This window comes from Abramis brama (assembly GCF_963993115.1).
Source record: "Abramis brama genome assembly, chromosome: 10".
NCBI classification, from domain to species: domain Eukaryota; kingdom Metazoa; phylum Chordata; class Actinopteri; order Cypriniformes; family Leuciscidae; genus Abramis; species Abramis brama.
Genome location: NC_139972.1, coordinates 19,770,616 through 19,786,919, shown reverse-complemented (window position 1 = coordinate 19,786,919; position 16,304 = coordinate 19,770,616). Strand labels below are relative to the sequence as shown.

The 16,304-nt window shown below is 36.8% G+C and overlaps 2 protein-coding genes across 3 annotated transcripts in view; both read right to left on the bottom strand.

The window, feature by feature from the left end:
• Positions 1 to 8,254, bottom strand: part of lrrc75a (leucine rich repeat containing 75A) — a 21,572-nt gene extending 13,318 nt beyond the window's left edge. Inside the window, exons 1-3 of the mRNA XM_084125601.1 lie at positions 6,377 to 8,254; positions 3,203 to 3,328; positions 2,646 to 2,925 (exon numbers count right to left, since the gene is read on the bottom strand). Of these exons, the coding sequence (XP_083981727.1) occupies positions 2,646 to 2,925; positions 3,203 to 3,328; positions 6,377 to 6,631 (661 nt within the window). The 5' untranslated portion in view covers positions 6,632 to 8,254. The remainder of the gene's footprint in view (positions 1 to 2,645; positions 2,926 to 3,202; positions 3,329 to 6,376) is intronic.
• A 761-nt stretch (positions 8,255 to 9,015) lies between these two features.
• On the bottom strand, positions 9,016 to 15,710 carry poldip2 (polymerase (DNA-directed), delta interacting protein 2). 2 transcript variants are annotated; one of them, XM_084127416.1, is made up of 12 exons: positions 15,630 to 15,698; positions 15,307 to 15,505; positions 14,552 to 14,633; positions 14,376 to 14,473; positions 14,183 to 14,279; positions 13,515 to 13,590; positions 12,749 to 12,856; positions 12,526 to 12,662; positions 10,399 to 10,425; positions 10,165 to 10,290; positions 9,994 to 10,073; positions 9,016 to 9,788 (listed from the first exon to the last, which is right to left on the bottom strand). In XM_084127416.1, the coding sequence occupies exons 2-12, from the start codon at positions 15,489 to 15,491 to the stop codon at positions 9,674 to 9,676; spliced, it is 1,131 nt and encodes a 376-aa protein (XP_083983542.1). In that variant the 5' UTR covers positions 15,492 to 15,505; positions 15,630 to 15,698; the 3' UTR covers positions 9,016 to 9,673. The 2 variants fall into 2 exon arrangements, with proteins under 2 accessions (XP_083983542.1, XP_083983543.1); XM_084127417.1 differs by having other exon boundaries at positions 14,552 to 14,627; positions 15,307 to 15,710.
• Between the last annotated feature and the right edge of the window lie 594 nt (positions 15,711 to 16,304).

Genomic DNA, 16,304 nt, shown 5'->3' with positions numbered 1-16,304 from the left:
GGATTTGGTGTCCATGGTGAAATGCATTAGCAAGTAATATATTAGTGGCATATTGATATATTGTACAGCCATCTCTGGAAAGCTTTATTATTTTTACTCACATTCATCACTGCCTAAAGCAATCCAATTTGCAGACACACCACCTCAAGTAACTGCCACACTCCTCTAGGCAGAAACAATTTCTGCCAATGCTTAAAACATAAGTTACCGAAAAAGAAAAGCGCCGCATACTCTTGCAGGGTTGTCAATAATTAAACTGAATTATTTAATTATTATTTAATTATTCTGGCTGATAACCAATAGGTAGCTGATAAATATTATTATTTAATTATTCTGGATGATAACCAATAGGCAGCTGATAAATATTACAAATCAAAATCCCTTGCTTTAAATGCTACAAATGAAAATAGGCTTCACAACTTTATAATGTAGAGTATGAAAAATGGATATTCATTTTGAAATTTACCAAAGATTACATTTAATTGTGTAAATTAATTAGATACATTTAAAGTTTAAGTGAGCTTTAGATGACACTGATTTGCTTCAGGTAATAAATCAGGTTCAGTGCACTGCAGGGAATGAGAGGGCACTGCTCATACCTGACTAGATTACCAATTATCTATATTTTCATGTATTAACTCTAGGCTTAACCTAGGAACCTAACCCACAAAAATATCTCTACATGTAGAGTGGTTGCGAAAACTCAGAGGGCCGGGACCAAATTGCCATAGGTCTTACCCTGGGCCAAATGAGATTTGTTTTTGCCCTGAATCCAAGATAACAGTAACATAGTATTTCATCAAGGGCACATTGTCTGTGCTCAGGTGTCTGTATCCGTACTGGAAACATCAATATGTAAATCAATCCGGCCATCACGTCTCTCCGCTGCACCAGGTCTTGACCTCTGCAGTGGATCAGAGATAGAACTATGCCTGTGGATATTAAGATGTCTGGAAAACGCACCCTATTTGTTGGTAAAGCCTAGTTGCTGCCGACGGTGAGATTAACAGTGCCACATGGCTGGTCAGCTCTGGTGCGCATCCCCCTGCAGACAGACACTGGGTCCCCAGGCGGTGTAATCACACACCCAGCTTGCTCTGACAGCTCTTAGTGTAACAGACAGCCCAGCTTTCCTTTCGTCACATCACTGAGCTCGTCTCTACTTTGTCTCCCTCCATTGCTATTTACAATAACATCACTTAGAGCAATGTCACCTTACACACTTGCGCGAACTCTCCACTGTTAGTTAACATTTCATTATGTCTGCTTGGTTAAAAAGTTATTGCATATGCATGTTTCTGAGGCTGGATACCATTTTTTAGCAATAATGTCCAGGTCATGAACTAGCCATCTGCCCAGGGTTTTTCTACCACATGGGACCTGAGATGCTGGGATAGTCTCCAGCCCTCCCAGTTTGGAGAATGGATGGATCCATGGATGCCTAGTTCATATTTCACCTTTTTTTTTTTTTTTTTTACATATTTGAACATAAATATATACTTATATGTTTGGGGTCAGCAAAGTCTCTTATGGTTAATTTATTAGATCAATATTAGTAAAACAGTAACATTGTGAAATATTATTACAATTTAAAATAATTGATTTCTATTTTAATATATTTAAAAATGTAATTTATTCCTGTGATGACAACACTGAATGCATCACATGATCCTTCAGAAATCATTCTAATATGCTGATTTGTTGCTCAAGAAACATTTTTTATTATTATCAATGCTGAAAACATTGTGCTGCATAATTTTTTTTGTGGAATCCTGATACCTTTTCCCATTATTCTTTGATAAATAGATAAAAAGAACAGCATTTATTTGAAATAGAAATATTTTGTAACATTATAAATGCCTTTACTGTCACTTTTGATCAATTTAATGCATCCTTGCTGAATACAAGTATCAAGTTTAACTGAGACCTATATATATATTAGGGATGCACCGATATCAACATTTCTTTATATTTGAAAGCCGATAACCGATATATTGGCCGATAAATCTAAATCCAAATTTTTATATAATTTTGAGAGCCTGATTACAAAAACAAAAGTCTCATCATTAAAAGCCATGTCCCAAACACAATTATAATGATGTTCTCATTATAATCTTATGTAGCCGATATGACAGACTTGCGCTGTCAATCCTATTTCAAGCAATTCAAAACCATCATGGTGAACAGAGTCTAAGCTGAAGGAAATAATACATTATTTATCTGCTTTATATATCGGTCAAATTTTCTTATCGGGCCGATAACGATAACGATAACGATAACAATAACAATAACAATAACAATAACAATAACAATAACAATAAAAATGAACATATATCGGCCGATACCGATATGGTGGCCGATATATCGTGCATCACTAATATATATATATATATATAAATACATACATTTGGTTTCTTATTGTGGTATTGTGATTTGGATTATTTTTGTTTTGTTTTTTGCATTATGATCATTAGCACTGAAAGAGGGAGTATGCTTAATAGACAAAAATAATGTCAAAATAAAGCAAAAAATCTTAATGAGCCTAAAAAATAGGCTTCATTTTCTTTAAGCAAAATATTATTTCATAGATCTTTCTTTTGGTTTTGGGGTGAAATGAAACCAGGACACGTTCATGACACAACTACATCTGGTTAGAGAAGGGATGATGAGCTCAGTGAAAAGAAAACAGTCGGCAGCATCCTCACTCAGTGTTGTTTTGGTGGTGGTCAGGTGTTTGTGCAGCTCTCTGTAGGAGCTGAGCAGGGTGTTAGTAGTGTGATATAGTGCCTGACTTGCTTCATTACGTGCAGCAGCAGCAGCAGCAGTAGTCTTGGAAGAGGGCTGACTGGTCTTTGTGTGTGACTCATCTGCAAGTAAACCTCCCTCTGCCTCTACCCTCTCCGCTCTCTTCATCTCTGCTTCTCCCTCACACACACATACAGACTCACACATGCTTAAGCAACTGGGTTTTATCCTAATGCTCACTGCACTGGAATGGTACGTTTAATTTTTCACGTCAATCTGCTGTGCCTTCCAGGCAGTGTTCTAAAGCAATCTTCATTAAATATTAATGTAACACAACATACAAGAAATGCACAGAAATAGAGCATGCAGAAATAGTAAAGCGCGTGTGTTTGTGTTTAGGTGTGAATGGGATTAGGTTTAAAATGTCACAGAAAATCACAGAATCTGAGCACTATACCTTTGGGCAGTGAATGTATTTGGCCAGGCTAATAATGAGGTCATGGGTAATGGGATCCACCAGGTTTCGGAAACTGGCATAGCGGTAGAGAACATCGTCCAGGGAGGTTGACTCCATTCCCAGATCCTGGAAAAAAAAAGACACAATACAGGGAGGTCAAGCGAATGGGAATTACATTCTCTGACTGACTGCTTATTTTTGAATTCTGATTCTCTAATATGTCATCTAAGAAGCTTTTTCTTTGCAGTATTTGTCACATGTGGATTCAAGGATTCTATGTAAAGGTGCATGTCACATTTATATACACCTGAAGGCCATGTACTTATACACAATTTGTGCTTTGTAAACACAAACAATAGCTGAGTCAATTTGTTCATGTTTGCCTGTTCACATCCCTTGAAATCAAATTGATGTTGCCCTATATCAAAATGTGGACCTAGAAAGCGAACAGACTTTGTAGTCTGCAAAATCCTTTAACTCTGCAAAACAAGGCAAACTGAAGGAAAAGTTCATCTACATAATTGAACATTTGCAATCTGTAAATCAACAGGGCAGACAGGGGGTCAGCAATTTTAAAAATTGCAAATGTGAGTGGGGGTGAGGGCTCTACAGTCAGAACTAAATAATCAACGGAAAACGAGTGGGCGTGAATGGAAGCAAATAATAATTAGTATGACAAAGTGAATGAGTTCAGGGAAGGTTAGTTTTTGTTAAGAGAAAAGGCACTCTAACACTAGACCACCTCTGTCAATAAAAACTTGGACCTAGACTATGCATGCTGAGCAAAAGCATTGGTTTATCATCATCATCATCCCTCTGTGGAGGGATGAATCTTGATGAATTGATTTCCATTTAATCAAAGGCCCATCCATTTTCATTGTCTCCGGGCAACAAGGTGCACTTGGTAACCACTGGACAAGAGACGCTGTCCTTTGACTCTATTTCTTGCTCATTATGTGCTTTAGCCCCCATTGCAGGATGCAACAGCAAATACATTCCAGTAAAACTACCACGTTTATATGTGATAAAAAGCTTCCCCTTGTGAAAAGAAGTGTGCTAAACAGTATTGAATGTTTACTAAAAAATATATTTAAAAAATGTTTTACTTGCAGATATCTTAAGTGCACTTAAAGAGAGTACGCTCTTAAGTACACTAAAAAAATTGTTACTTTGTAACAATGGCAAATTAAAAGTACGTTTACGTTTTAATAAACTTTTGTCACGCTTATTCTGATGTGCTGACTCACATACTAAAGCACATGTAAAGTACTTGCTTATGATTATTTTAAGTTATTATTTTTTTAAATATATTAAAATTTAAATAAGTCCTAAAAACATGTCATTTGATATAAATTTAAACTATAATGCATTTTCATTTCATTGTAAATAACATGTAATTAAGTGCCTGAAAACATTATGTTCAGTTTCAACTTAACATAATACTAAATAATATACTTTGAAATAATATACCTAAATACTCTTTGTCAAAGTATGCTAAAGTGTACTTCTTTTTCACACCTTTTGAAAAAATACAGTGTATTCCAAAGCCACCTGTTGCTTCGTCACTGCCCAGCAGTTCATTTAATACTATGGAGGATTAGAAAACCCCATTAGCTCGGTCTTTGATCCCTGCTGCACATATGCAGAAAATCCTCAGCTCAGTGAACCTGCTAAAATGAACTTCTAGTCCATAAGAGTTCTGGCAGCACATATCTACACTGGCCTGATCTTACTGGTATACTGACACAAAGAAAGTTTCTATCTGTAATTCGATATAAAGCAGACCATAATCACTACCCAAAGCAAACAGTTGGTATTTATGCAGTGCAGTGTAACTCTTCGGCCAGCTTGTGCTGTGTCTGTTCTCACAGGTTCACAGGACTGTGAAATGGGCATCTGTCTCAATAGCACTGAATTCTGCGAGATGCAATATCTAAAGAGTTGGGAATCTCAAGACATTTCCATATTTCTATAAAATGTGACAGCAATGGTGTGTTTTGTATGGAAGCTTGTTTCCACCACAGAATAAAAAATAAAAAAGGTAATTGTGAACTTTTTATCTCACAATGCTTACTTTTTTTTCGCAATTGCGAATTTACATCTCGCAATTCTGACTTTTTTTCTTAGAATTGCTTGATATAAAGTCGCAATTGCGAGTTATAAAGTCAGAATTGCGAGTTAACAAGTTAGAATTGCGAGATATAAAGTCAGAATTGTGTGATATAAAGTCGCAATTGCGAGTTATAAAGTCAGAATTGCAAGATATAAAGTCAGAATTGTGTGTTATAAAGTCGCAATTGTGAGTTATAAAGTCAGAATTGCAAGATATAGTCAGAATTGTGAGATATAAAGGCACAATTGCGTTATTTTTCTCACAATTGCGAATTTATATCTTGCAATTGCGACTTTATATCTCAGAATTCTGAGAAAAGAAGTCAGAATTGCGAGATGTGAACTCGCAATTGTGGGAAAAATAGTCTGAATTGTGAAATAAAAAGTCGCAATTATCTTTTAAATTGTTTTATTCCGTGGTGGAAACAAGCTTCCATAGTTTTGTCTTTCAACAACTTACAAAATAACACCAGCCCATTATGGAACTGACATTTTGGCCCAATTGCTCTCTGCTGTAAAGCAAAGTGTGGTTTCTGCATGGGTGCAAGGACAGATTACAGATCCGGCCAGTGTGGCAAATGTTTTGGGGCCTATGTTTACCATCTGAGAGGCCCACGGTGGTCCAACATATGGAAACAAAAAGCTGCAGAAGTAAAATGTTTATAGATTCAAGACTGAACATACTTACAGTGTGTAATTACAATTTTGTTACTTCCTCTCTTATATTTGTGATCTGATTTCTAGTCATTTGGACATTACTATTGCGACCACAGGGGGCTTTTAAAAAAACAACTAGTGCGCTAGAGCCTTACAGGACCAAACGCTTTGGGATGGAGTGCAATATTACTTTTGTACTGTAATATATGCACCACACTGACTTCAGGAACTCTTTAACTTCATGAACTTCAAATGAGAGTTGATCGGTACAATAATGGGTAACATGGCAGACATTCAACAAAAATAAAACTTGACAAGAACTCATCAGTGAGAGAAGTCTGACAACTTTCGTCACTCTGTTTAAGTTTAACCTAACCCACAAGAAACATGGACTGATATTTGTACCTGCCGGAGAGTCTTCAGCATCTCTGTCGCCTCATCGTGTTTCCCCTGCTTTGCCATCAACATCATGTCTTGTATCATCCCGATGCGCCGCTGGTAGGGAGGAGGAGTCCCGCTGCTTCTCAGTTTGTCTCCTGACCTCAGCATTAAAGAGGTGAGGATGTCACCTCGGTCTTTCGTGGGGGTCCGTTTCCATCCTGTGCTCTGAGGGCTTGCCCCTGCCTCCTGTCCCGCAGCCTTCGTTTGCTTCGCTCCCATGTTTGGTTATAGAGTCTCAACCTGGAAAAGGGCCTCCAGACTGGGCATACTTTCAAAATGCATTCACATTAAACTATTTAAAGTCCTTTACATTGCACGTGAGATTTATTAAGAAACAAGTGAAGATAAGAAATAAGCCTAAGCGTTCCTATAAAGTTTATTGGAGAACAGTGCTTTAAAAGTCCTTCTTCTCACCTCACACCTGTCATCTCTCACCTGACAAAGAAAAAATACTTACATTAAGATCAATAAGAATATAATATGGTAATAAAATGATAAAAACTTGCATCGAATGGTATTTCAGTCAAATCTTTTCACAAAGTGCTCATTCAGGGTGCAAATTATGAAGGTGTTTTGTACGACCCCCCCAATTAAGGCATGGACCCCCACAAAGGAAATTATGGGTTTTAAAAATACGTTTTTTTTTTGTTTTTGTTTTTTTTACATAGCAGCACTTATACGTTTCAACAGCATTCAAACAACGTTTCCATAACCACAAAAGTTACATTAACTCTCGGTAACAGAATCGCCCCTGCGAATGTAACCATAGCAACAGCTGCTCGATCGATGTTTGTATCGGGCGGTGCATAAAAAACACTGTACTGTCGTTATTTATCACATTATCATATACTTACACATCACAAATATAACACAAAATACTTTTCTTTAGTTTAAAACGTCTTGAAGAAGGTTAACTGCCGCTATAGGATCGCCAAAAGACCATTTGCGCAAGACAACCGATTGCGCTTCGAAAATTCCTTAAAAAGTTGACCTCACTGAAAGTCATTGAAGAATTCGCACACTTCACATCCAATTTCCAATCAAAACTGCGTTAAAGGTATGGTGCTGTAGTTTACTGCGCATTAAATCCAACTTTTACATCATTCATCACAGCTGACTCGTGCAACGTCAGTTGTTTACTCTTTAGAAATCATCCGTCCGCACGCGCAAAATTATTTGGAATTTCAGAAGATGACAAAACATATAAAATACTGCGCGTTTCATGTCAAACTACTCGTAATTCAGTCCAATTAGGTCAAAGCTTAATAATGGATCTCTTCTGTCAAAAACTCCAATAATCCTCGAGTCCCTCAGGTAGGGAACAGATCTGATGACGCCTTCAGCATGACCGCAGATTAAAGAAGAGTAGCTAGTCCCATAAACCTCCAGAAACTCTCTCAGCCCGGTTCGACAGAATTATAACATGATCTTACGGAAGGATGATTCGTGTTTTTATTTCAGTCGCTGTTTGAGCGTGTTAACATCGCAGTTCCTCCGCATTCTCTCATACGCACAAGATGTAGGTTTCTGTGTGAATTTAGTCGACGGCGAGCAGAAGTGCTGTGAACAAGGGCATGTAAATATTTACGTCGTCCGTCACTGTTTTCCTCTCGCACAAGTCATCCCAGTATTTCCTTCCACGCAGCCCGCGGAAATGTCACTGTTCACTGCTGAAATGTGCCGTGTCGAATTATTTCTCGCTGTCATATGACCTCCCCTCCCCAGGTGTGTCCCGTCTGAGGGCTGGGTGTGTTCAGAGGAGAGCGACTGAACGGTCTCTCATCCCTCAGATGGAGCGGAGAGGCGCTGGGTCTCGACATAGGCTGTGAGGGAGGGGTGGAGCGGTCTGCAACATCCTCCACTTGTTTTTCAATCTACAGTCCAGAATGTACCACTGCCATGGTACAGTTAACCAAGTGGAGAATATGGTCGCAACTGGGACTGCTCCATGTCTGCACTAAGACGCATTTCAGCACTTCAAAGGATATAAAAAGAACCATTCACACATTCGGGCAATCCCATATCCCCGTATATGCGTAGGCATAGATTCTCCTCAAGTTATTTTATATCATTGACTTGTTCACTGCGGTCATAGTTGGCCTTTCTTTGGTGACATCTGGTGTTTAACACATGGCATATCATCTCCTGCACTTTTTTGTTCTTAGGAGGAAAATTTGGTATCGAAAATAAAACTAACACTTACAAAAGAAGCATGGAATAATATTTAAGCTAAATATTGCACATAGAACTATAAGACAAATATAGATTATTATAGATAAGTAATTGAGATGACATCATTACCTCATCGATCCTCTTTTAAAGAGATAGTTCACTCAAAAATGAAAATACTGTCATTTATTATAGTATTTTAAAAATATAGAGTGGAAGTCAATGGCTACGGTCAACTCTTTGGTTACCTACATTCTTCAAAATATATTTTGTGTTCAACAGAACAAAGAAATGCATACAGGTTTGAAACAACATAAGGGTGAGTAAATGACAGTAATTTAATTTTTGGGTGCACTATCCCTTTAAGTATCTTCTCTGTAGAGAATGTCAGCTGCTATTGTGGAACCACATCAATTTTAATAAAAAACAGGAAATTGGAAATGTCATTTTATTTATGCTTTTACAAACATATTTACAGTAACCAGTAAAACAGTTCATCATCCAGTAGTCTAAACCAAATATATGATCAAAGGTTGGTTTCAAGATGATGATCTCTAATAGTTTTATCCCACTAGGCTTTTTTAGTCAAACCACATTTCACTGGCTGACTTCGGCATGACCTAAGAATAATCTTTGCATCAAGTCATTAATTAGACAATATGCATTTGGAGAAAGCATTCAATGTACACTGACAGTCTTCACCAGAATATAAGTAAGGAATTAAGCATAAGAGGGGTTTGAACTTAAGATATAAATTGACAATACACTGGGTTAACGCTAATAAGATTATTCAATTGATGAACACAGCCATTCCAAATAAATAAAAGAAAATATAAATCACAATCAAATTCTCTCAATACGGCCTTTGGAGGTGCACTTGCATCATTCCATTTAATAAGATCAACTCCTCAGTTCATCTTGCTATGCCTTTTTTCTTTTAAGATATGTGGTTGCTACACATTTCCAGTGCTGCAGTCAGAGACTGAAGGATGCTTTGCTAAAACCATTGTATATTTAAGGAGCACTGATAAGGGAACAGCCTGTAGGGATGCTGAGCTGAGCCGTGATGGTAGTCTTATAGGTGCAGGTTTATTACAAGGGATAGCCAGTAGGGGGAGCTTTGTCATACTTATTGCTTTCTAGTGAAAAGGGTGGAATGCGCACGTCAAAGTGTGAGCCATCTGTCCTTTCAAAACAGAACGTCCCCCTAAAACAAGGAAATAAAACATGATAGTCACACTTTACTACTGCAAGGCAGAATAACGGTGAAAAAATGAATTCATATATCACATGATCAAAAGTATGTGAAAGCCTTCAAAATGCAAGCATTCAGCCATCCAATCTAACAGATGATTTTAGAAAATGTAAAGCGTGCACTGGTAGAGGTTGTAACAGAATGCTGATAATCTCACCACATATGTCCACTGGGTGCTTGAAGTGAAACATGACTGCTGTACTGAAACGCTGGCTGTTCTCTTGACAAAACAGGCTCCTGGTGAGATGAATGACAGATTGCATTTAGAAAACATCTCATATTTCCATATTCTAATTCTGGTTTGTGCTTTTGCTGACTAATAACTCACCTTGCCAACCACTCCTCTTCCACGGACTGTTTCCAGAGTCCCTGAGAGACTGAAGATCCTCCAGTGTCTTTCCCTTAGTTGAACCACCTCATTTCCCAGGTTCTCCAGACGGATACAATACCGCCACTGAGGAAAACATCAACATATTATCTCTAACAGGTCACCAATGGCCATTCCATAAATAACCCTTTTATTGAGTTATTACAAAAAGCATAATTAGGTAATTTGGCCTACCCAATACACATGAGAGTTTTGAGCTTCCTGTGGACATAGAAAAACAAATCTGAATCAAGACCACAAAGAAAAATCATTTCACTACCATAAATAAAAATGCACACACACAAAAATACACTATTTTATTTTATTTTATTTGATTTGATATTATATATATATATATATATATATATATATATATATATATATATATATATATATATAGTGAGGAAAATAAGAATTTGAACACCTGTGCTGGTTTAAGCAGGGGAACCTTCCGTGCCATGCATGATTTCAAACCATGACGTCTTAGTGTATTACCAACAGTAACCTTGGAAACGGTGGTCCCAGCTCTTTTCAGGTCATTGACCAGCTCCTCCCGTGTAGTCATGTTTAGCTTCTTCCATTTTCTAATGATTGCTCCAACAGTGGACCTTTTTTCACCAAGCTGCTTGGCAATTTCTCCGTAGCCCTTTCCAGCCTTGTGGAGGTGTACAATTTTGTCTCTAGTGTCTTTGGACAGCTCTTTGGTCTTGGCCATGTTAGTAGTTAGATTCTTACTGATTGTATGGGGTGGACAGGTGTCTTTATGCAGCTAACGACCTCAAACAGGTGCATCTAATTTAGGATAATAAATGGACTGGAGGTGGACATTTTAAAGGCAGACTAACAGGTCTTTGAGGGTCAGAATTCTAGCTGATAGACAGGTGTTCAAATACTTATTTGCAGCTGTATCATACAAATAAATAGTTAAAAAATCATATATTGTGATTTCTGGATTTTTTTTTTTAGATTATGTCTCTCACAGTGGACATGCACCTACGATGACAATTTCAGACCCCTCCATGATTTCCAAGTGGGAGAACTTGCAAAATAGCAGGGTGTTCAAATACTTATTTTCCTCACTGTATATATATATATATATATATATATATATATATATATATATATATATATATATATATTTAATAACAAAATATATATATTTACACATATATACATATACACACTAGAGATGCACCAATGTTATATTATTAACAGTAAATAAGCTCCTCTCTATTGTTTTTTTTATAGCTAACAAAATGCAAACATTGGATAATTCCTTTCTGCGGTTGAAACAGTGATGGAGATATTACATGAGACATGATTAATTTCGGTAAATTGTACTATATCTTTCAAAAAACCTTCTGACGTTAATGCATGTTTTATCATGCTGTAACTTGTCTTAAAGAGGAAGAGATGACTCGCGCTGCCACTTAAACTGAGGCCCTACAGCAATCTGTCACGTCACATTTAAGAGCATCAAAACGCCATTTATTGTTTATTGAATTTTGTGATAAAATGGACAGAATTTGAAAGCAGAGACTTTCTTATCGCAAGTAACAAAGAACAAAGCTCTTTGCGATTATTGGATGGGAGGTGCACTACAAATAATGTTTGATGTAGGGAAAAACAGCAGACCTGGCAATCCTGGCTTGAATTACAGGTGATTCACAGGGTCAAATAGAGCCAGCTTTAACGTCGCTATTTTTTAACTGTTAATGCGTTATTGTCGTGTTAACTTGCCCTAAATTCAATTGGCCCTGATCATCGGCTGTTTTTAAACAATCGGCCAATGGCCCATAGTGAAAATTATTTCTTTTATCGGCCGCAAATTATTGGCCGATACATCAGTGCATCTCTAATATATACATACAGATAAACATAAGTTTTTTTACTTTCTATTCAAAGGATTCTAAAATATTTTATCATGGTTTACACAAAAATATTAAGCAGCTGTTTTCAACATTACTAATAATAAGTAATGTTTCTTGAGCACTAAATCAGCATTTTACAATGCTTGAAGACTGGAGATGGGAGAAATGGCTGCTGAAAATAGCTTTCCTATCACAAGAATAAATTACATTTTTAAATAGTTCTTTTAATTGTAATAATATTTCACATAATACCGTTTTTACTGTATTCTGTATATCTGAACTAATAAATGCAGACTTGGTGAGCATTAGAGGCTTCTTTCAAAGACATTAAAACATCTTACCAACCCCAAACTTTTGAACGGTAGTGTATAATATATCGTAATCTATACATTTAATAAGATGTAACCTGCAATGAGAAATTGTAATGACAATAGTAACCCTTCATTCTTACCCTCATGCCCATGTAGAAGGGGATAACAGTGACACGGATGTTCTCTGTGGTTTCCCGGTGCACATCTGAGAGCTCCAGCCAGGGATGGTTCTTCTCCTGCCAGGCCCGTAGGGTATCTCTCGCAGTGAATGGAGGATCTAAACAATATGAACGCAATCCATCAGAAACTTTTTTTTAATCAGAACTAGTATTAGTTGAATATTGTTGAAAGAGGACTAGTTACTTCTGGAGGGGTTAAACATGAGGAAGCGTTCAAACAGCTCATGCTGGATGGGGACTTGCTCAGTGGAGTTGTAAGGCAGGATGTCTTCATGACTCACATAATCCAGACCTGAATGACATTAGCAGACACAGAACAAATGGAAAGAATGAGACAAATAACAGGCAGATAATGGAACATTCATAAAAATGCTAAATGCTTAAATTTAAAGTGGTGACAAAATGGGCTTTCAATAAAACTTTACGCGGCAGAAGAACTTCATCATCATTATTTTTTACAATTATGTAAATCTTGCGAGCACCCCCTTTGCCAAAAATGCCAAAGTACTGGGCGTTCACGCCATGTCATAATTACGTAAATAAAGCTCTGTAAGCTTTTGAAATCGCTCTTGCGGTACTTTGATGTCATACACCGATCGGTCTGCACACCTTAAATCTGCAGTGGTCAGGTGGTACAGCGGCCACATGGTACAAGTCGTAACTCTCAGAAAATTACGAGTTTACACATTGCAATTACAAATTTTACAAGCACGTAAAGGCTTTTTATACAGTTCAGAATTGTTACGGTAATTACGACATGGCGTCCTGTCATTTTCACAAAAGCCCTAGAGTTGTCAAAAGACTTCAGCTGACAAATAAACCGTGCAGGTAACACGGAGAAAGAGTACAAACAATGTTCATTTACAGTTACTACCGACATTGTAACAATGCAAAGCTAGTTGAAAATCGGCAAACTTAACTTTTAAGGATAGTTGAATATTTAAGTTTACCTGGAATTGCATACAGGGCTCTACTATCATCATGATTTGCCAGAAATGTGACTGCTTCAGTCTGAGACCGCTGAGACTAATAGTGACAAAAACAAAGTAGCAAAGGTTGACAATAACCTCATTATTGCACTAATATCATTCACCAAAGACAAACATGAATGCATTGCTTATTTAATAATAAAATGCTTCAACATATACTACTGTTCAAAAGTTTGGAGTCAATACTGCTTTTATTCAACATGTATGCATTCAAATTTATTAAAAGTGACAGTAAAAACATTTTCAACATTGATTGAATGATTAGAACGATCTCTGAAGGATCGTGTGACACTGAAGACTGGAGTAATGATGCTGAAAATTCAGCTTTCCTATCAAAGGAATAAATTACATTTTAAAATATAATAAATAGAAATCAGTTATTTTAAATTGTAATAATATTTCACAATATTATTCTATTTTTGATCAAATAAATGCAGCCTTGGTGAGCATAAGAAACATTTTTAAAAAATTATAACCAACTCCAAACTTTTTTAACAGTAGTCGATGCAGCAAAGAACAAAGTTCTAAAAATACATTTGATGATTTTAAAGTGTGGTTTAAAGTGTCAGAAAATGTATAAGGGCCACACTACATTCAACTATTTACATATGTATTTTGATGCCACTTACTATGTGAGGGCAGTCTCTGGTGTCTATGAGGACCTGGTAGTACGTATGCATTTTGCCCTTCACCTCTTTAGACCCATGGCCCACAGAGTCTGGCTTACTGAAAAAGCAAAGGACAAACAGGAGGATCATTGAGCTGAAATCCAAACTTAAGAATATAATCAGGTATAAATCCATTAGATCCTCAACTACATACCTGTCAGCCACAGCAGGACTTACATCTCTGTCGTAAAGACGAGCGTGCCAGGGGAATAACACGATTCCTCTATACCCAAAAACACTGTGCAGGAAAAGCTGTGAATGTTAAGAATTAAAATTACTGCATCTGAGCAATCAGAATCAAGGGATTTCGCAAAAGAAATGATCACTGACCTGGCCCGTTTCATATTTGCCATGCTGCTTCAGAGCTTCAAATATTCCCACAGGTTCCAGTATTTTACCCTCAGGCCTGTTTCTACCAAAGAAACAATCATTAAAGAATGTAGATTGTACTATTGCATAGCTAGGATGATGAATGACATAATTGAATTCAACATCCCAGCCAGCAAGGTTGAATATTGTGCAACATATTAAAAATGGAGAAATATTTGGAGACCAGACTGAATCTGAAAATTTTATGGTGCACTAAAAAAACGGACATGAACAGAAATAGGACTTGTTTACTGTCTGCTGGCTCAGGCCCAGACTATGGGGGGCTTTAAAGCAAGGCTGAGGTATGTCATTCTTTTAGGCCTCAATTGAGTGTATTGGTATCTGTCCTTTTCCAAAGGCATTTTAAGATCAACTCAAAAGTATTGTAATCAACACATTCGATTCTAGAATTCGGCTGTCCACACACTCGGTAAAAAATAAAGTGCACTGCATAACCGCAGCTGAGCACTGAAACAATATGGAAGTGGTATTACAGGTCTGCAAGCTTGTGAATCACTCAAACTACAGTAACAGCTCATATTATACACGTGACAGCTGATATTAAATTCTTATTGAATATGAATGCTTTTCACAGATACATTTTAAAGGTATTTGCTGTCAAAATAGTTTGCTGAAACTACAAACTCTGCGAAGTTATGTAACAGGAGGACATGGTAGGTAGGACGTTCGTTCGCTTAACTAACGTTAGCTCTTACCGTGATGACATGAACCTCTTCTGTTGAAAACTGGTCAACCCGCAAGCTGAACACAATGGCTGGGGTTTTTTCTGATCTAATCCGCTGCTGAAGTCTAGTGCACTCAATATTCTGTGAGTGCATTTGTGCTGGTTATATTTACTAGCGGTGGACAATAAGCCCCGACGTATTGCACACGCTGCCATCTTCCTTTAGCTATCTGCACATGAACACACGGACGCAGGTTATATCTTTCACGTTAAACCCAAAACTCACATTTTAAGCGCGTGAAATTCGGGAATATTGAGAAGCAAAAGTTAAATAACATTTAATTAAGTTTTTACCCTTTTATTGCAATATTGTACAGTACAAAGTAGCACACAATTTCCCATAAGGCATTGCGACCGGAAGACGTCGATACTATTAAAGGTCACACGTCTTTTCGGTTCCTTTTGTAATCATTTTTTATTTTTTTTTGCCGAAAGATTCTTTCATTTATTATTTTGGCCTTGAACTCATGTAAGGAAATTTCAGAAAGATTTGACTATATTTAATGACCCCACTTTTTCTTATTATATAATAAATGTACTTTTAATTTTCGCTAAATATCATATACATAAATGTAAATATATTAAAACCAAGCCGTTGTTTTTTAATATACCGGTATTCTTCATTCAGATAACAAGAAAGCCATTAAGACTTTATCTATATATGCGAATCTTTCAACGTATTTCTTTTCAGCCACAGGCTGTGTTTTATTTTATTTATATTACTGTAGTTATGAGTGTATGCTGAATTTGTCTTTTGTCAAATACAACGAAATACAAATTCAATACAAATATTAAACAACATACAGTAAATAGATTAGCAATTCACTTAATAACTAATTTAAAAAAGAGGATGCGTTTATAATATAACGTGCATAGACAAATTAAATAAAAACAACATAAAACCACTGATCTATATAGAATGACGTCATTATATAGATCAGTGCATAAAACACAAAATAAAAGGTGATG